The 18,731-nt window shown below is 40.8% G+C and overlaps 7 protein-coding genes across 8 annotated transcripts; 4 read left to right on the top strand and 3 right to left on the bottom strand.

Annotated features, from left to right (window-relative positions):
* Positions 1–4: 4 nt before the first annotated feature.
* LOC136236887 (THAP domain-containing protein 8-like) lies at positions 5–573 on the top strand. Its single transcript, XM_066027117.1, has 2 exons — positions 5–182; positions 272–573. The coding sequence occupies exons 1-2, from the start codon at positions 5–7 to the stop codon at positions 571–573; spliced, it is 480 nt and encodes a 159-aa protein (XP_065883189.1).
* Positions 574–653: 80 nt separating this feature from the next.
* LOC136268232 (26S proteasome non-ATPase regulatory subunit 4-like) lies at positions 654–4,064 on the bottom strand. Its single transcript, XM_066063510.1, has 11 exons — positions 3,936–4,064; positions 3,740–3,880; positions 3,572–3,683; positions 3,435–3,521; positions 1,832–1,900; positions 1,712–1,773; positions 1,509–1,659; positions 1,259–1,432; positions 1,169–1,195; positions 884–1,075; positions 654–828 (listed from the first exon to the last, which is right to left on the bottom strand). The coding sequence occupies exons 1-11, from the start codon at positions 3,959–3,961 to the stop codon at positions 739–741; spliced, it is 1,131 nt and encodes a 376-aa protein (XP_065919582.1). The 5' UTR covers positions 3,962–4,064; the 3' UTR covers positions 654–738.
* LOC136268233 (ciliary-associated calcium-binding coiled-coil protein 1-like) lies at positions 4,015–5,595 on the top strand. 2 transcript variants are annotated; one of them, XM_066063512.1, is made up of 9 exons: positions 4,015–4,182; positions 4,234–4,340; positions 4,385–4,471; positions 4,545–4,627; positions 4,791–4,923; positions 4,975–5,047; positions 5,097–5,229; positions 5,281–5,405; positions 5,459–5,595. In XM_066063512.1, exons 1-9 carry the CDS (start codon positions 4,093–4,095, stop codon positions 5,537–5,539), a joined length of 912 nt encoding a protein of 303 aa, XP_065919584.1. In that variant the 5' UTR covers positions 4,015–4,092; the 3' UTR covers positions 5,540–5,595. The 2 variants fall into 2 exon arrangements, with proteins under 2 accessions (XP_065919584.1, XP_065919583.1); XM_066063511.1 differs by having other exon boundaries at positions 4,016–4,185.
* LOC136268228 (exocyst complex component 8-like) lies at positions 5,510–7,664 on the bottom strand. Its single transcript, XM_066063506.1, has one exon. It carries the CDS (start codon positions 7,605–7,607, stop codon positions 5,571–5,573), a length of 2,037 nt encoding a protein of 678 aa, XP_065919578.1. The 5' UTR covers positions 7,608–7,664; the 3' UTR covers positions 5,510–5,570.
* LOC136236885 (condensin complex subunit 3-like) lies at positions 7,654–12,127 on the top strand. The gene is made up of 15 exons (XM_066027116.1): positions 7,654–8,875; positions 8,928–9,047; positions 9,101–9,368; positions 9,552–9,659; positions 9,712–9,831; positions 9,962–10,213; positions 10,456–10,637; positions 10,691–10,835; positions 10,886–11,011; positions 11,092–11,136; positions 11,191–11,476; positions 11,526–11,595; positions 11,650–11,731; positions 11,819–11,932; positions 11,979–12,127. Exons 1-14 carry the CDS (start codon positions 7,698–7,700, stop codon positions 11,846–11,848), a joined length of 3,012 nt encoding a protein of 1,003 aa, XP_065883188.1. The 5' UTR covers positions 7,654–7,697; the 3' UTR covers positions 11,849–11,932; positions 11,979–12,127.
* A 295-nt stretch (positions 12,128–12,422) lies between these two features.
* Positions 12,423–16,688, bottom strand: LOC136268226 (short/branched chain specific acyl-CoA dehydrogenase, mitochondrial-like). Its single transcript, XM_066063504.1, has 9 exons — positions 16,554–16,688; positions 16,364–16,505; positions 16,071–16,171; positions 13,913–14,119; positions 13,428–13,598; positions 13,107–13,232; positions 12,877–13,059; positions 12,690–12,827; positions 12,423–12,632 (listed from the first exon to the last, which is right to left on the bottom strand). The coding sequence occupies exons 1-9, from the start codon at positions 16,554–16,556 to the stop codon at positions 12,462–12,464; spliced, it is 1,242 nt and encodes a 413-aa protein (XP_065919576.1). The 5' UTR covers positions 16,557–16,688; the 3' UTR covers positions 12,423–12,461.
* On the top strand, positions 16,634–18,713 carry LOC136268227 (transmembrane reductase CYB561D2-like). Its single transcript, XM_066063505.1, has 4 exons — positions 16,634–16,908; positions 17,120–17,157; positions 17,212–17,416; positions 18,409–18,713. The coding sequence occupies exons 1-4, from the start codon at positions 16,695–16,697 to the stop codon at positions 18,702–18,704; spliced, it is 753 nt and encodes a 250-aa protein (XP_065919577.1). The 5' UTR covers positions 16,634–16,694; the 3' UTR covers positions 18,705–18,713.
* Positions 18,714–18,731: the final 18 nt, after the last annotated feature.

Genomic DNA, 18,731 nt, shown 5'->3' with positions numbered 1-18,731 from the left:
AAAGATGCCCAATACTTGCTGCGTGCTGGGGTGCTCTAGTAGAGCTGGTAGGCACTCCAACAAACGATTCTTCCGCGTGCCGGCTGATGTACAGCGGAAAACCAAGTGGGTTAGTGCAATAAACAGACGATACTGGTCACCCAACGAGTACACCAGATTGTGCAGCGACCACTTCGTATGCGGTGAGTTGGCCTATATCACGATCGATATGTCCAAATACTACATCGGGGGACGATACATGGAAGCGATTTGCTGTTCTCTTGTCTTGTAGGGCAGCCTAGCACAGACCCTGCTCATCCCGACTACGTTCCGAGCATATTCAAGGAAGGAGACAAAGTGAAAGCGAAAAGAAAGCTGGAGAGATACCAGAGAGCAAAAATGCTGGCTGAAAAGAAACGCGAGAGGGACCCACCAAAGCTTCGCAAGCAGCTGAGAGCGAGAAAAGCGACAAACATGGACATTGTTTACACGCTACTGGAGCTCAGCAAACAACCAAGAATTTACTCCAGCGAGTCTATCACCACAGAAATGACCCCCCCAGGTGGCAAAGACAATGAAATAGCGCGAACTTGACACCTGAGCAAGTTTGGAGGTCTTGTTTAGTGTTTATGTAGCTAGCAATGATTCCTAGTGCATATCCCATGTTACCATGATTATCATCATCAGTCACTTATTGCCATGTGTAACTACATTTCAATAAATCATGTGAATCAATGTTTATCAAACTGATATATACAATCACTTTGTGTTTTTCTCTTTCTGTTCAGATCTTTTGTATATCTTGAGAGCATTTTGCGGATCAACACCTTCAATGTTTTTTAATGCTTCCTAAGAACAAACAACAGACATAAAAATACAGCACATTTTTTTGTAGTACACATACTTCCAGAAACTCTTGGTTTTCTGCTAGCTCATCAAATTCTGGGTTCTCTTGTGAGGCAGGTTCACTTGTGGTCTTCTGGGCTGATGATGATGCACCTGCACTGTCCGTTTCCATTTCTTGTACATCACCCTGCATCGACATTTCTAGTGCTAGTGCTAACTGCTCTTCATCAGTCATGTTATCTGAGAAATCCTGACAAGGAATTTTGAGGATTCACAGGAATTTTACTAACTACTTTTAAAACTGTACACAAAATGACATACAACAAATTAACAAGTCTAGTACCTGTGCTTCTTGAACTACAACAGCGGACTAGGAAGTAAACAAAAAAAAAACTTAACAGAGAGATCTATATAACATGGCTGTGTTGCTTACTGGTAGAACTGCTGCTTCTGCACGGGCTAATGCAGACTCATTGGTGTCCATGGATACATTGGTATCCGTAGCAGCAGTTTGCGTTGCAAGAGATTCATTTAGGGATGCCATCTGTACCTTCTGAGTTTCGTCTTCATGTCGTTGACGCTGTTCTTCCATTGATACCCTAAGAGCCTGTGACAAGAGTTGAAACATGACACAAAACACATGATTCATGGGTACTGGGACAGTTACACTATACTACACACACCATTGCCAACTCTGGGTCCTCAGAAGGATCAAACCCAAGTTCAAAGCCAGCTCGTGATGCCAATGGCTTCCCATCATCACCAACAAACATTGGGGAAGACATCAACACATCAGCAAGCATTGTACCAGGTGGTACAGTAACCAGATGACTCCTATAAACATACACACTCTTCATTCACATCACAAAATTATTTCTGAACTAACAAGTTTCCATCCTTGCCATTCAGTGCTTCAATGAATCCATCCAACTTGCCCTGGTTGTCTACCTGTATGTGCAAAAGGCAGTGGTAATAGGATTACTGATCATTGTGTAACATTACTTACATTTTCTCCAAAGCTGACAACATCCACATTGACTTTCTCCTTTTTTAGCTTCTTAGCTAGTCTTACCAGCTGAATTTGACATAAAAACACATGCCACACAATATTGCCTAATGCCCACATACACACATGTTTACACTTAGTCAAACACAAACACCATGTACTACTCTATTTCCTCAATAAATTGGTGAAAGTGACAAACTTTGAGTGGGGGACACACATCTCTCAATTCATCAAATTTGTTTTTGTGATTTAGCAAGTAGTTACTCTTGGTACCCCACCCTTCCTACAAATAACATTGTCTGTGCTATTAAATTTAGATTAGAAATTTCAAGAATGATTTCTGGAGGGTTAAAGGGATAGAAATTAGTTACTACCATATTTCCTCATATAAAAGCCAGGGCTTCTATTTCCTTCTGACTTGGCCTATAAACGAATAGGACCTTATACAGTGTATTAGTACATAAACAAGTGTAGAGAAGACCTAAAATGATGTGTATGATGCAAATCTGCATGCATGCAGACTTGGATTGACTACTCATGTGATTACTCATAGCACCTTCATCCGTCAGATGGCTCTAAATTTTAATGTTAAGGCCACATAAACTTAACTATTAGTTTCTCATCCCTGCCTGCGTTACCATTTTTCTTAACCCATTTAATGGCCACCATATGGCAGCATGGCATCATAACTCACTCATAGAATGGATAACCGGATCCGTTTGTTATGTAATAGCATAAAGTGTAACCTTTTATAATAGGCGAATTAAATCATTCTTCGAATTGAAAATTAGTAGCTGATAACAAAGAAAGTGTTTATACATTGATGGAGACAGGTAAAATCGACAGTTAGCTGCTTTATTCCAGACGTGGCATGGTGGACACAAGTGCAGATACACATGCGCAACAGCAGAAACGGGACAAATCACGAAGAAACCAGTTGTGGAATGGATTGCACTGTAAATAAACTGCATAGAATAGTTCTTTGGAGTGTAATACACCTCTGTAAATAGTTAGGTGGGACTCCATTGTTTGTTCGGGCTGGTTTTTACCAAAGTTTGTTTGACAACTTTGTTGTGGTTACTGTTATGTAAACAAAAACAACACAGTCGACTTCCTTAGTTTATAGCGAGTATTTCAGTTAGCATTTCAGTTAGTATGATGCAATTCGGGTGGTCCCAGAGAATTTGGCTGTGAACGGGTTAAGGATATTTTTTTGCAGTCATCCAGCACCTTGCTACTTTTATATGAGGAAATATGGTAACTAGATAGCCTATGACTGTTTACAACACATAAAATCAGCAAAACCAGAAACAAAATACTCTCACTGCTAGTTACCTTTCTGGTACAAGTTAACATTGTTAGGAGGATTGATTAGATCAGTATACTCAAGGGCAAGGCAGGGGTAAAGCTGGATGCAATAATTATGTCCTTTTCTCTCACCTTAGAAATGGATTGACACACACCAACAAGCCCCCACCGTGGGTCATTCATTAGCTTACATTGTCCTCGGGTCTTGTTTAAATTAATAGACCATTCAAGCATGTGGTGGTGGTCATGATTAGTAAGTGTACAAACACACTATACTCTATGTACATAGACAAACCTCCTTAGGGTCATTGTCAACTGGGCTACCGATAAATGCTATAACCCTCATCTTATGATTCTTGTTTTGGCGGTGCTTTAACATCAGCTATTTTGAGCAAATACAATTAAAGAACACTGCATTAGATGTGCACTAACCCGAGCTATTGCCAAACCAGTGTGTAGCTGAATTTGACCATCTGGCTCCAGCTTATAAAGAGCACCCATGACCTTATTAACCTCAGGTGTCAGGGTAACAATTGTCTGACAGCTAAGGACAAAACAAGTGTACCAATTTGTATATGTACCTGTAAACAAGCCACTTACTCAGCAAAAGAAAGTAGTCCTACAGCATTCTCAGCATTCTGGCTCTGTTTCATACGACATATAACATTGACTGCGTCCTGTTGTGCTTGTAGTCTATTGGGAATGAAGTCACCATTTCTCATCCAATCACTGTTGTCCACACTACACGTGCCGGTGAAATGATATTTAATAACTTCACTAACGCTATTATCCCTACCATATCACAGTAGACTCTAGCACCATGGCTCACTCTCTGGCCCGCTGGTTTCAACTTTTTAATGCTGACGCGTAATGAAAATTGGGGCACATAAATCAAACTAAATAAATTTTAGGCGCTTAAGTATCTTTTGAACAGCTAGCGACGAAGTTGCGCTATGCAGAAGTCAGCGTCCAAGGGAAGACTCTCCGCACAGGACTCTAAAAGTTCCAGAACTTCGAAAGGACGAAAAGAAACGCAGGAAGAAGTGGTACCAAATAGTTTGTTCGGTTGTCATAGTAACAGCACCTTGTTTTAGTCAATCAATGAGGAGGAGGAACCAGAGGTGGTACTACTAGCATGGCAGGTCGTATCTGAAGATTTCTTAACTGACGCAGCAAAACTGAGTGTTGAAGATGTACTAATGTATGTGTAATTTCAGTCACCACAATTTCTATTGCACTACATAGAAAATTTGCTGAGGTACTCTCATATCCGAATCATAGGGAGAGCTTACAAGAAGCAGCTCTACTTGACGTATATGTTGCAGCATACTGATATCCTTATTTGTTAATTGTGTGCAGGACTGTGTACATGGTTGTGGTTTGTGTCCTTAATGATAGTCTCTAAGCTTGGTAAAGAGCAAGAGTTCAGTAACCAGCAACTGTCATCTTTCATTACCGTCTTGCACAAACTAATTGGAAACTGTAAAGGTTAGGGAGCTGTGTACTATTTAATGTCTCGATTGAATCCAAGATGTGTATACGCTAGTAACTATGTTAGCTCATGGTTGCTTTTTGTATGTTTGATCATGCTGTGTGACGAATAAAACCTGATTTTATAAGAACAGTGTAATCTCAAGTTTGTTTTCCATAGATGGGGTCAGTTTGGCTGAAAATATAACAGAATTTCAGCAGTTACTGGTTGATGTTGGAATAACGGATAAGTGTCCACTCGGTCAGTTCAGCCGAGAACAGGCTAAGTGGCTAACAGATTACATCATGACCAGGTCAGCACTACCTGTCAGTGTAACCACCTAGTGCAGTATACAAACATACAGCATCTTCCAACACTATCACTTATATCAATACTTGTTTACTGAAGTACAGGAAGAAGAAAGAATTACTTTAAAGGTGTGTTTACAAAACTCTAGGTGGTCTAAATAAGTTTATGTTCTGTTAGCTTCCAATGAATGTTCCTCCACCAAGCTCATCATTCATGCCACCTCCTTTAGAGGAAGCTATACCCGAGTCCTTCTATCAGAAATATGTCAACCCCCATCCTAAGCTACCTGAAGAATCAGAGCCACATTCAGGTATATATGTTGCTATATACTTAATATCAGATGTTAGACACTGTGCCATAGATGTAGCCACGAGGCTGTCAGAAGAAGCCCTTACCGTAGCTGCTGATGTATTAGAAGGTGTAACTGCTGGAGAAGTGAAGAATGTTATTGAAAAGATAGCTGCTACAACTATTACAAGCTTTCAGGTATCGTTGCACATCTTTAATAAACTGGTGTTATTCTTGTACTGTCTTGGCAGAACGAAGTCATTCAGAAATTACAAGATAAAGAGAAATCCATAATTAAACAATTGAATCAAATAGAAAAAACTGTTAAATAACATGTAAATAATAAATATCACACATTTCAAGTTAAATAGTATCCTCTTCATCTTCATCAGCTAAATCATCTGTGTCAAGACACTTGTCCAAATCTATTCTCAAATGTTCTACTAAGTCAGTGAACTCAGGAATTGGCCTTGCCAACTGATTCTCCATTTGTATGCCGAAACTGGGCAAGAAAGTGTCTATGGTGAATTGTGCATTCTTGATAATGAAATCACGGCATACTATATAACTATCGTCAATAATAGCCTTGAGGTAGACCTCACAAATACCCGTGAATGCATCACAAATGTTACTTACAATGTCACCATACAGTTCAGGCACGTATATTTTCAGTGTGTCATTCATGTATTGTACCATATGCCGACAGAAGTTAATGGTTGTACTGCTGAGATCCACAACATTTCGTATTACCAAGTTGCTGAAATCTGACACACCTATGTTGTCCATTTCCAAGATGATTTCTGAAAGTTTAGCCGGTTCGTTACGATAATCAACAGCCTCCCACCCTTCAGCATCAGCCATCATGGCACAGCTTTCAACAATCTGCTTCTTTCCATCCCCCATTGCCTGACAGAGGGAAGGGTGAAGCTGACCAATAAGAGTGTGTGTCAAGTCTAGGCCGATTTCTTCCAGCTTGTGGGACTCGATACACACAGTCATCATACATTCTGTTATGATACTCAACGGATTCTTGGAAAATGCAATATTGATAAGCAAACTGCCAAAATGTTTAAGCTCATCGACACACCAAGCAATGAAAGCTGAGTAGCTGCCATTGTTGTCAATGAAGGCTCTCTGAAACTCCAATGCAGCATTCCTGAGACCTGCATAAAATGCTTTAGACAAGTTCTGAACATGTAAATGTGTGGACCCTTCTGCCTTGATCTGGCTGAGGTCATGATGTATCACCTGTTGGTGGTTTTGTAAGAATAAATTGCAAGCCTGTGAAGCTCGTCCCAGTCGTAACAGGTAATTAACTGCCCTCCTTGCAGCCCTTGGTCCACCACGGAGTGATCCCCTTGGGGAAGCTTCCAGCTCCTTCATTAAAACATTAGACAATTGGGCAATCCTGTGCCCCAATCTTGCTCTCACGTCTCTTAATATGTGTGAATCAGAAAAGTCCTTTAAATATGCCTTTGTCTTTTCTATCAGTGATATTGCTTGCTCAAAATCCCGCTGTGCAATAAAAACATCAAGATTTTCTGGGACATCTTTCAGCCAGTCAACAGTCAGTAATTCATTCTGTTCTAACTCCTTTTGCCACAGTTGTTTTGTTGCCACAGCAGAACTCTCATCTTCTGTCTTCAAAGCATCCCTCGTTGCTTTACGTTTCTGCTTGGTTGACTCCAATAAAGCAAGCCACTCCTTCTTGGCTGCTGGATTTTCAGCCTGATACATATGGCTGTCAGGAAACATCAGTATCCTGAAAGTGTGACGAATTATATCTTCTTTGACATCTACAATGGCCATGTTGTCTAGCTCAAATAAGGCTGCAAACTTATACTTGACAGGTCCACGGCGTCTCTTGATAAATGTCGCTATCATTAAGCTGTCATTCAACAGGAAAGCACGGACATAGTTTCCAGGTTCAAGGGACTCTGGGTCAATTTCCACTAAGTGAGTAGAATGAATCAAATATCGACCAGGTACTTCTGTTACACTGGAACAGCCCTCAACTGTTTCCAGCAATGAAGCAATACTCCGCTTCTCATCCTTACTACTAGGATCAGTCTGTCTCTGGCTCCCGTCTGTTGATATTGTCATCTTTTGCATGCTATGAGCTAAGGATTCTTGCTCGTGTAACTGGTGACTTAGCTCAAATATCTCTGTTTCTAAGTGAGATATTTCTTTGGAGGTATCAATGAATAGAGAATAGTTTTTAAATACATTTTGTTTGAGTTCCATAGCTGTTTCTTCGGCCACTTTTTGAATGCGGTGTCGCTGCTTATCCAACTCCGCGCTGCTGTCGCAACGAGACGAAAGCTTGTGAATGTAACCATCTACATCAAAATCTTCGCCGGAAAGTTCACTCTTAAGTCCACCTACTCTCTCGAAAGCCATTTCCAATCTACCTATTACGAAAATAATAGAATCTTAGGAGTTTTGGTGTTCACGTGATGCCTAGTTTTGAGTTTGCGGCGGGAAAGTGTGATGGAAGGCGAGAGGTTGAGGGAGGCGATTATTGCTGTGTTTAGCGATGCTCAGGTTGGCTTGCACCATCATCAAAAGCTTCGAAAGTCGCTGACGAAAATTTATGATGGAGGGAAAACGGAGAACGAATTTTTAGAGGTTTTTATTCGCCTACTCAAGCATGCCTTTGTTGTGTTCAAAAGGGAGCCAGCAGTTGACAGGCTGATTAACTTTGCGGGATATTTTGTTGCCAATTCTGGAGAAGAGTTTGTGCTCAAGTTTCTTCAGGAAACACTCACCCCGTTTCACGCTGCACGAGACAAGGCTGTGAGATTTCGTGTTAGCCAACTTGCAAATAAAGTTATAGAGCATATGAATGATGATGTTGAGATTAACAATGACCTGTACCGTATTATCTTCAAGGCTGCCATGGTGTTGGCCTTTGATAAGGTATACCAGATAAGAGTCCAAGGCATACTGTTACTGAGAAGTATACAAGATATTGAAGATGATGATTGCCCAGTGGTCGCTGCAATGTTGGATCGTATGCAGAAAGACAGCAACCATGAAGTGAGAAAATGTGCCCTACAAAATGTTGCGGGAACACTTGTCTCCCTGCCTTATATACTTGAGAGGACTCGGGATGTCAAAGACACTGTCAGAAAAGCTGCTTATTCGGTTTTAGCAAAGAAATTTCTCATTCAAAATCTCTCAATATCAAAGAGAATTCAAATACTGAAGGATGGGTTGAATGATACTTCTCCGAGTGTGAAGGATGCATGCGTGATGTTGCTTATGTCCTGGCTATCTAGCTTTGATGGGAACATATTGGAGCTAGTTGAGAGATTAGATGTTGAGGGCTCACCTGAGGTGACTCGAATGGCTCTTGAGCTAGTGTTTAAGGTGATAGGGTCGGATGAACTTGTATCAGGCGTGTGTACACTAATGCCTGATAAAGATGAAACAACAGTGGAGTCAGGAGCAGAGGATGACATGCCAGAAAATTTAGAAACTGTAGAAAAAGAGACAACTGCAGACAAAGAATTATCAAATGTCGTTGCATACAATTTTCTTACAAGTGATGTTGCCTTTTTCTGGTCCAGTTTGTGTTCCTATTATAATGGCTTGGGTGATATGGGGGAAGAGTACTTGTGCAAGATTACTCCGACACCTTTTGAGTTTGCTGCGTACTTGAAGGGGTAACTGTGTACTTTATGGTGTGTGAAAGATACCTTTATAATTTATCTACAGGTTCTTTGATCAGTACCTATTCCAAGCAAAGGGTGAAGGAAATATCCGTGAATTCATGTCTGTAGCTAAATATCTTGTTTCTTTGACTGAAGTGTTGGATTTATCAGATGAATTTGGAAGGTATAAATATAGGTTTTCTCTTTGTACTCTATATAATAGTTATTTAACCACAGGCAAAAGCTTGCAGAGTTTTTCTGTCACACCTTGTCCCTCCCTGACTGCACAGTTGAGCTGGCTGCTGTGATGGTGGAGCATATGTTCTGTCTCTGGCCACAAGAACCGTTGTACATTGAGAAACTAGTTGGAGTTATTTCTGAGATTCGTCAACCAATGGAATGTGTCAATCCACCACCACTAGATGAACCTGTCACTCCAGCAGTTGAACTAGCTGAGCCTGATCTCACCATCAACAACACAGTTTCAACTGACACTAGCACTATGGTAAACTGATAGGATGGGGATTAGGTAGTGGGAAGGAGGGAGGTCTTCTAAAGAGACAATTTCATTCAATTTAAGCCCCCAATATTAAAGTTTATGTTTCACTTGGTCTCCTTCCAGAAGTGGTGTCAGTAGTCAGCTATTTTTATTTAATTATTTATTTTTTCTTTCTTTCTTGCCCATCAGGAGGATCCCAAAGTGCTGCAGAAATGTTTGATAATAGCACACAAGCTCTACTCAAAGTTAAAGATACAGAAGCTTGGCCCAGCACTGCTGACTCTGCTGGACACTTTGGTATGAGTACTGATATACATAATCAGTGTTGTATTACAACTGATCCATGTAGGTGTTGCCCTGTGTTCAGAATGAAGAACCAGCCATAAGGAACTTGGCATTCCTCTGCCTTGGCTCAGCGTCTCTACTAGATATTGACCAGGCACACAAATACCTCCACTTGTTGTTACAGGTATTGTAACTCAGTATAATTATGATAAAACACATTTGTGTGTTGCACACTCAATTGATTCACACAATAGTTGTTTAAATTGAGAAATTTGTGTGCCACGTGTCACTTTATAACATTCTGTTGTACATAGGTTAGTCAGATAGACCATGAGATGATCCAGGCTACAGCATTGAGGATGGTGTTTGACATGTTACTTTTGTATGGGATTGACACATTCAAGAGTGCAGCAGTTTCTGGTAGCACCGATGGTGAACAGCCAGAGGATGATGATGTAATGACAGTGCACAGTTTTGCAGATGAAGCAAATGATAATGGACAAGATGGCGTTGACCAAACCACTCAGATTTTGCTCAAAATATTGGTTGAATTCTTAAGCAATGAGGTATATAAGATATTGTTTAATAGTAACATTTGGGAGGCAATAGCTTGGTGGTGGTTGTGCACTGGGATCAATGCCCAGAAGCTGCATAATTTGGAAGCTTTAGCTCATTTCTGAGCTGTAAAAGTGGGAATGTCAGGGTACACAAAATTAGTCTTTAGACCATGCTATATCGCTAAGGTTGCCTTGCCATGTGTGTGGTGTCTGTATAGTGTATACATTCAATTTGTACTGTTTTACTACAGAGTGTTACTCTAAGAGAAATAGCTGGTGAAGGATTGGCAAAGCTGTTGTACTGTGGTCGAGTACTGAGCCAGAGGATACTGGCCAGGTTGCTGTTGCTCTGGTTTAACCCAGTTACCGAGGACAACACCCTTCTGAGGAGCTTGCTTGGAACATTTTTCCCAGCATTTGCTGCTTCTGATAGGTACAACCAATGCTGCTACAAGTGTCCTGTTGTAATCATATGTTGTTTGCTAGGGCCTATGCTGATTGTTTCTGTGAGGTATTTGTTCCAATACTATCAACAGTGTTGGAGGCTCCAGAGACATCTCCCCTGGCTGCAGTGGACGCTAACAATATGTCTGACTTTCTCCTGTCCATTACTACTCCCAAGACCCCATCAGTATGTTGGCTAGCTGACTACACTAGGTTGAGATGGTGTGTTTGTTTTAGGAGAATGGACATAATACACTAGCTGTTAGTGTGTGCCACAAGGTAGTGGGGTGTTGTGAAGCTGATACACCGGTAGATGTGTACTGTAGAGCATTGAGTAGAATGATCCTGACCAAGGATGACGAGGTACATACACATTGTATATAGCAGTATACCATGCACACAGTGACCCAAACCATTAGCTTTTTTTTTTTGTCTCTCCACAGTCCAGCCTTATTAGTCTTCATGTCCTGCTAAGTGAAGTAAAGAAAGTAAGTACTTCATCCAACAAATAATACATCGATAAATATTCTTTTGCTACACAGAATGTTAGTGGACGACAGAACCTGAAATACCTTGAGAAGTTCTCTACAATGTTGTCTAAGCTTTGCCCTCCTCCACCTGCTATTGGTGTTGCAGAGAGCTCCTCCCCCAGCATTCTGAACTCCGCCCCCACACCTGCCAATAGCCACACCCCTGCCATAACCAGCAGGAGCACTAGGACAGGCAGAAAAACCAGAGGCAAGACAGCTGCTGCAGATAAAGAGAACATCCCACAAAGTGAAAAGCTTTCTAAATCAACCAGCAAAGCCGTCAAATCCAAACGTACAGGTAGGCTAAATTTTGATCAATTATTGTCTTCACACATGTTGGTGCACAGCTAAAGTTCCTACAGTTAACAATGACACTGTTCAGAAGGAACGACCACAAGATGTACTAGTTGATAACAGGTGATTATTGTGTATACTGTACACATACATATTGAACACCTTGTGTTCTAACAGTGAACAAGAAGAAAATGATCCCTTGATTAAAACAGGACCATCAAAGAAGTGTGTGATTTGTATGTACATGTTATGCCACTGGGTAACTGTGAGACAACTAAAGCCATAATTTTTATGTTCCATTCTTACTTTTAAAATGGAGTTATAAAAGTCTTATATCTTTTTCCAGAAGCAACATAAAATCCAGGCTCAGGTTTGAAAGTGATGCTGAGGATGTTTCAAGTGATGATTCTTACCTTGAACATGACTCTCCATTTGTGAAACACACAAAAAGCAAAACAAGGTAACAGCCTCACCAACAATGACATTTACTACACAGTATATCACAGTGGGAGCAAGAAACAGCAACAGCCACTACTGTCCAGTGAAGATGACACATAATAAGGGGTATTACACACACACCCACACTACACATTTGAACATTACATATATATTTTCTTTTTGTATCATGGGTCAGTTGTTTTGACTGGAATTAAAATATAGAGCAAATAATAGCATGTTTGTTGTTGCTAATACACTGGCACACAACGTACTGTACACTTTCTGCTTATTGATCACCACATATCTAGGTACAGACAGACTTTGAATCAACAACAGGCCATTTATGTTAGTGGTGATTTATTGTATCACAACACATTATACTAGGCTACGGCTGGGCTGGGCAGTGAACAATATGATATGCATTGATGCACTGTTAAACTGTGTGCAAACATAATTACAACATTATTCCTTTTGTGGAAGACGCACAAAATTTTAATGTTGAACAACAATAGAAGAAATGAGGGTGGGGGTGGATAACTGTTATACAGTTGTCAGTATTCGTCCCAAATTTTCTCAGCGATGGTGTTTAGTTGGATGTTAGTTGTACCCTCATAGATCTGACCAATTTTGGAGTCCCTGTAGTACTTCTCAATGGGTAGGTCCCTAGTGAACCCCACTCCACCCATAAGCTCAACACATCTTGAAGCAGTGTTTGCTGCAACCTACATACAGAGATCATGTTTACTTGCGCGAGGTTTACAAAGGGTAGACAGGCTTACCTCTGAGGCATAGTACTTAGCCATTGCAGCTTCTTTAATGTATGGCTGTCCATTTTCTTTTAGTCTGGCAGCATTGTAAGTGAGCAATTTAGCTGCTTCAATTTGCGTAGCCAAGTTAGCATACTGGTGTTGCATGGCCTGTGGAACACATCTAATAGAATTGAACAATCAGATGCAGTTTTGTAACCTGGAAGTGTCCTATTGGTTGGCCAAATGCTTTTCTCTCCTTGAGGTATGGCATGGTGTGAGCAAAGACTCCTTCAGCAAGGCCCAGCATCTGGGCAGCAATTCCAATTCTTCCCATGTTCAGTGACTCTATAGCATACTTGTATCCTTTGCCAACTTCTCCGATTACTTGTGACTCGTGTACCTAGTGGAATTAATTTCTAATTGTGGGATTTACTGAAATATTCTTACTTTCACATCCTCAAATACAACAGGACAAGTAGATGATGCTCGTATTCCTAGTTTGCTCTCCTTCTTCAAAACAGATAAGCCAGGTGTGTCTCTTTCTACAGCAAATGTGGTGATTCCCTTGTACCCCTGAAACAATGATATTACAGACTGTAAATTAACAATTCAGTACACACTAGTTCAAAATAAGAGTTAGCAGGTACATAAATGTGTACAACACATAAGAGCATATTCCCCACTAGTACATGTTCATTGTCACATACACTACATCCTGTACCATGCATATTTACTACACACATACAAGATACAACACTACACATACACCTTGGAGAGGTCGATATTTGCCATTACAAGGAAGAGGCCTGCATGTTCAGCATTAGTGATCCACGATTTCTGACCATTAATGACATAGTGTTCCCCTTGTTTATCAGCTCTTGTTTGTAGAGCAAATGCATCAGAACCACAAGATGGTTCTGACAGGCAATAACAACCAACCTGTAGGGATAAACACTGGTAAATCATCATCATGTGTCAAAGACTCTAATAGTAGAGCTTGTAACTGCACTTATATTGTTCCTACCTATACACCCATGAAACAACCACTTAATGTATCTCTTGTGTGGGTCCATGCATAGTAATGTTACATCATTGTGACAAGTCCTGAGGTTGTCAGTAACATATTGGCAGGTGTGATGTAAGTCCTTTTTGCCCCCAACCAAGAGTTCATATTATTATTATATTATGAATTATCATGAACCCTTGCCCAACACAGTCTCCTGTCCCACCCCACCCCTCCCTCAATTACTTACCAAGTTCTTGCTAAGTCTTGGGAGATATTTCTGTTGTAGTTCCTTGTTGGCAAATCGATCAAACATTTCCAGCACAAGAGTGTTCTGTACGTCACAGAAAACACTGACAGATGCATCCACCTTGGCTAACTCCTCAATCACCAAAATGGCAGAAAAGAAATTAGCACCAGCACCTCCATACTCTGGTGCTATCTGGAGACCCATGAACTAAATAAAACACAACACATGACACAAAAAGACAATAATTTCCCTCTTTACACCCCTGAATTCATCGACACCCTCATTATACCAGAGAATTGTGTAATTGTTCATGAAGCACATTCCAATGTCTCTAGTTGTGTGTCTGTGTACAAACACAGCTAGTTCTAGGCATTTTGGCCCAAACTTGATGGACAAACTGAGTGGGCCCCAGTGACTGAATGATTCTCAGTAATGTTGTGATAACCTTTATGACATCAAATATCATCATCTAATGGCATGGAAGAGTACTACGCACTTTGTCACTAGCCTGAGGTAATGTTGTCATGGAGACATGTTTGTGTAAACTACCAAACAATGTTTACCCAACACCTGACCAGCATAGTGACCTCAATGAAAATACACTTCATCAGCACTCTAACCTCTTTCATTGGACTTGAGGTCATAGAAACACCAGTTTGAGGACTGATCTCTGTATGACCAGTCACTTTGGCCCTTACAGACAGGTGATTTTCACATAAAAACAGGCTAGATGGATTACTTTACATTCAGAGGAAGTACGACGCATGTTAAGCACTATAGCTTGTAGCATATTTTGAATTTTAAACCAACGCTTAATCTGGCTTTACAGGATTATGGAGCACCCTAACTACAATTTCCAGTGCTATTCTCTTCCATTGTCACCGTTTTCCTTCGGTAAGCTCCATCACATGTTGACATCTCCAATTGTCGTGTATACCAGCATCAAACCGCTGGGGCTCACTGCACTGTTACACATTGTAATTACACATAAGAAAAGATTACGATTGGCACCAAGCTTTTACTGATATCCCCCTTTTAAACAAATCCAATCAGAGTGTGCCTTGGATCCATACTCATACTACTATTGTATAGTCTAAATTAAGAACATTACTATATTAGGATACAGAGCACACTTTTGGTCAGCAAACATTTGGCTGATCACTAACAATGTTAGTAAACTGTTGGTTTGCTGATGTGACATAAACAATTTATCCATATGATGAAACTTCTATAGTTCCTGTCTACCAGCCATCTGCAGTGGAACCTCTCCTATCTACAGACCATTCATTGTCTTGACGCCCACAAAATTAACATTTTCTTCACCATATTTAGTATGCAGTTACAGACATTTCAGAGATATGGACAGCAAACCAATCTAATGCTCATACTGTATGTACTCCGCCATAAGGTGGCTGTCACCCACTAAGCTTTTAAATGCTGTATCTTTCTCTCTATACAGAGTTCAGGGGAATTCTACTAGAGCTAACAACAAGGAGGCATGGACCTATATTCTTTCTGTGTGAAGACTATTTCATCTTCACCACTATGTTATAAAAGTGTTTCAGAATATTATTTTAAGCAAGTTTATTACAATGAACTGTTGTGGAAAAAATCTCAGCAGGTGTAGTGGTAAAATGTATGCTCAATTGTGCAAGTCACATAATCAGTGCAAATTTCTCAGTGGTGTGTTCGCCACAGCATCCTGTGAGACTTTCTATCCTACAAGAGCCTGTGCTAAAGTATTGTTACAATGCACGTACTCGCTAAGTGTAAAGCCAAAGGACTAACAGCAATGTTGTGACTATGCTGGTACAAACTGTGCCTGCATAGCTAATCTAACCATGTCGGTTACAAGTTTCTAATAGTCAGGGTTTCCGTTACCTACTTGACCACCAGCTTAATAATCCTTGTCAACAAACCTTGTATACAGTAGGACAACTCTAAGACTTGGAGCATTAGAAGCTTATCTTTTCCTCTGAGGAAAGGTGCGCTTAGTTAAAGGATTGTTAATATTGTCAATAAGGGACTTGGACAAAGTCCTTTATACAGAGGTTGTCCACAAGCTCTTAAAGAGAGTTCACTGTACTCTCAAATGTATGTTTTTTGGGAGGAGGTTTGTTACAGGCACAATACTGAGCAATTAATAAGAAGCACTTACTCCTTGTTCAAACAGTCCATTAATAACAGATTGGTCTAGTTCCTCCTTCTCATCCATCTCTCTGACTAGTGGAGCAACTTTCTCCTGAGCAAACTTGATCACTATATGTGTATTGATAAAGCAGGATGAGTGTGACATCACACACACACAAACACACACACACACACACACACACACACACACACACACACACACACACACACACACACACACACACACACACACACACACACACACACACACACATACACACACACACACACACACACACACACACACACACACACACACACCAGCTTCCTTCATCATCTTCTCATCATCACTTAGTTGGGTGACATTAGTGCAGCACATCCTGTTGTTGCAGGCCCAGCTCCACCCACTCGTGGGGAGAGGTCTCCTTGCAGACAACATTCTACAAACTCGACCAATTAGTGCCTATAGTAGGGGTAATCAATACTTCACGCAAAAATATATATAATTCACCATTTTTGCTTCGTTTCACAGGAAAAACGTCACCTACTGAGTTAACAGCTCGTGAGTTTGTACTTCGTTGATAAAGGTGAAACTGTAAGCGCCAGCGCTTCTTTACAGAGTTGGTGTGTATTATTTGGAATTCAAGTGTAAATGTCGACTCCATCAAAAGCCAAAAGAAAGTTACGTGACGGAGTAGCAGATATTGCCTCGTTGTGGAATTCAGTCGTGGAGAACCACAAGGGAGAAAACCCCGCGCTACAACAGCGAAATCTGGGCATGATCTCTCGTGTCCTGGGCATCCTACCTCACTTGGTAGCACTCATGTTTACCGCCTACATCGTGTGGATAGCAAGACCAGGCAGCAGTACGTCCTTATAAACCTGATTGGCTTGTATTGTACAGTGAAATCTGGCATGCACACCAGTTGGGAACCATGCATGATACCTGATTTCAGGGGCCTGTGTGTGTGTGTGTGTGTGTGTGTACAAATGGCAAATACCCTAATTATCAAGGTGCCCACATTTCAGGGGTTCCACTGTATCTGCATTTGTTATTGTAATAATCATTTTCCTCAGGTCTCTTCTCTTGGCACCCTACACTAATGTGCTTAGCAGTGAGTCATCTTGTTTGTTTCATAAAAGCATTATTATGTCTTCCTATTTTACAGTTCATGGTATTCATGTTGGAAGCAGTGTTGCTGTTCTCACCAATATCATCAGTACTAAGAGGAGCTGGTTACACTACTAAGAGACAGTGGCACTGGATGTTACAAGCATGTGCTGTTGCTGCAGCTCTCACTGGCTTTGCAGTCATCACCACAAATAAGTACATGGCTGAGAAGCAGCATTACACATCATGGCACGGATTGCTGGGTGAGCATCTGTATGTAGACATCAGTTGGCATTTGAAAGTACGAAGTGGCTATATTTACAGGCCCGTAACGTAGGATTTTTTGCTATATTTACAGCATTCCTAAGTGCGCATGTGCAAGCATCTCGTGACTTAGTCAGTCACGGTGCAAATATTTATTTAGCCGGTCGTTTGTTGTATAACTCAAGTATCAAACACACTAGTTGTATGAAGGTAAGTTTTTGGGTGAGTTGGAGGCAAGCTAGGGTTGGAGCAAGCGTCCCGGCTTCGAAGCCGGGCCAACCCTAGCCTGCCTCGAACTCATCCCAAAAACTTACCTTCATACAGACAGTGAAAGTCATCATTGTTGTTTAACTGGCAAACGTCAGGTTAACGTTAGGGTTAGGTTCAGCTTTGGTTTCTTCTTCACTGGTATGGGTTAGACTATATTATATTTGTAACATTTAAATAGTACAAAAACAAAAGAAGTAGCAAGCAAGCACCGGTGGTACAGTGGTAGGGCGTGGGTACTCCAAACCTGGATGTGTGGTTTCGAGCCTCAGTCACATCACGCTTTTTTCTTCTTCGTTTCTTATACCTTTCTGTGTCAAAGTTTTTTTTGTTTTTTTAATAGCAATGACCGGCTAAATATCAACAGCCAAAAAAATGTAACAAACTAAGTCACGAGATGCTTGCACATGCGTACTTAGGAATTCCGTAAATATGGCAAAAAAATCCTACATTACAGGCCCGTAAATATAGCCACTTCGTTGAAAGTATCCTTAGTCTCTCTAGAAACCATAAGACCATATGCATGCCCAGGTGCATGTCCTGGCATCCTGGTTTTTACAGTCTGAATGCACTAAGGGATCATGGGAAAATATTAAGGTGTCCATATTTTAGGATGTTGCTTATGAGGATGCACGTACATAGCAATATGTCCCAACTGTTGGTGATATTATTATCTTGCTGATATTCAGGTCATTTTATGTGACAATTTAATCTTCTTTTGTAGGTCTCATTGTTTGCTGTGCAGTCAATTTATCGGTGGCTGGTGGTGTATCAGTGATGTATCCTGCAATTGTCTTCAACATGCCAGTGATGCTCCTGAAGCGTCTCCATGCCATATTTGGGACTGTTGTCTTCTTGGGAGGCATGGTAACCATGTGGTTGGGTCTGTGCTCAACATGGTTCACTAATAATGTTCATCACGATGCTGTACTGGCACTATGCTTTGCTTGTCCTGTCATCGTACTCCTATATGTGATGGTACAGGTTGGACAGAAAATTTTCCGTCGAAGAGCTCACTAGTTAAGTTTTAGTTTTATACCATTTATG

Source organism: Dysidea avara, chromosome 10 (assembly GCF_963678975.1).
Source record: "Dysidea avara chromosome 10, odDysAvar1.4, whole genome shotgun sequence".
NCBI lineage: Eukaryota > Metazoa > Porifera > Demospongiae > Dictyoceratida > Dysideidae > Dysidea > Dysidea avara.
This window is presented reverse-complemented; position numbering and strand designations above follow the sequence as displayed.

What these genes read in the sequence shown, in the direction of transcription:
- LOC136268228 (XM_066063506.1), bottom strand. Translation starts at nt 7,607, where the DNA reads ATGGCTTTCGAGAGAGTAGGTGGACTTAAGAGTGAACTTTCCGGCGAA.
- LOC136236885 (XM_066027116.1), top strand. Translation starts at nt 7,698, where the DNA reads ATGGAAGGCGAGAGGTTGAGGGAGGCGATTATTGCTGTGTTTAGCGAT. An exon ending in CAACTGACACTAGCACTATG is followed by an intron (nt 9,369 to 9,551) that starts GTAAACTGATAG and finishes CTTGCCCATCAG; the next exon opens with GAGGATCCCAAAGTGCTGCA. An exon ending in ACCTCCACTTGTTGTTACAG is followed by an intron (nt 9,832 to 9,961) that starts GTATTGTAACTC and finishes TGTTGTACATAG; the next exon opens with GTTAGTCAGATAGACCATGA.
- LOC136268226 (XM_066063504.1), bottom strand. An exon ending in TTGTATTTGAGGATGTGAAA is followed by an intron (nt 13,060 to 13,106) that starts GTAAGAATATTT and finishes TAATTCCACTAG; the next exon opens with GTACACGAGTCACAAGTAAT. An exon ending in AACCAATAGGACACTTCCAG is followed by an intron (nt 12,828 to 12,876) that starts GTTACAAAACTG and finishes TGTGTTCCACAG; the next exon opens with GCCATGCAACACCAGTATGC.
- LOC136268232 (XM_066063510.1), bottom strand. Translation starts at nt 3,961, where the DNA reads ATGGTGCTAGAGTCTACTGTGATATG. An exon ending in CTAGAGTCTACTGTGATATG is followed by an intron (nt 3,881 to 3,935) that starts GTAGGGATAATA and finishes CGGCACGTGTAG; the next exon opens with TGTGGACAACAGTGATTGGA. An exon ending in CAGAAGCAGCAGTTCTACCA is followed by an intron (nt 1,196 to 1,258) that starts GTAAGCAACACA and finishes TTTACTTCCTAG; the next exon opens with TCCGCTGTTGTAGTTCAAGA.
- LOC136236887 (XM_066027117.1), top strand. Translation starts at nt 5, where the DNA reads ATGCCCAATACTTGCTGCGTGCTGGGGTGCTCTAGTAGAGCTGGTAGG. An exon ending in CAGCGACCACTTCGTATGCG is followed by an intron (nt 183 to 271) that starts GTGAGTTGGCCT and finishes CTTGTCTTGTAG; the next exon opens with GGCAGCCTAGCACAGACCCT.
- LOC136268233 (XM_066063511.1), top strand. Translation starts at nt 4,093, where the DNA reads ATGCAGAAGTCAGCGTCCAAGGGAAGACTCTCCGCACAGGACTCTAAA. An exon ending in ACTAATTGGAAACTGTAAAG is followed by an intron (nt 4,628 to 4,790) that starts GTTAGGGAGCTG and finishes TGTTTTCCATAG; the next exon opens with ATGGGGTCAGTTTGGCTGAA. An exon ending in ACAGATTACATCATGACCAG is followed by an intron (nt 4,924 to 4,974) that starts GTCAGCACTACC and finishes ACAAACATACAG; the next exon opens with CATCTTCCAACACTATCACT.
- LOC136268227 (XM_066063505.1), top strand. Translation starts at nt 16,695, where the DNA reads ATGTCGACTCCATCAAAAGCCAAAAGAAAGTTACGTGACGGAGTAGCA. An exon ending in CTACACTAATGTGCTTAGCA is followed by an intron (nt 17,158 to 17,211) that starts GTGAGTCATCTT and finishes CCTATTTTACAG; the next exon opens with TTCATGGTATTCATGTTGGA. An exon ending in ATCATGGCACGGATTGCTGG is followed by an intron (nt 17,417 to 18,408) that starts GTGAGCATCTGT and finishes CTTCTTTTGTAG; the next exon opens with GTCTCATTGTTTGCTGTGCA.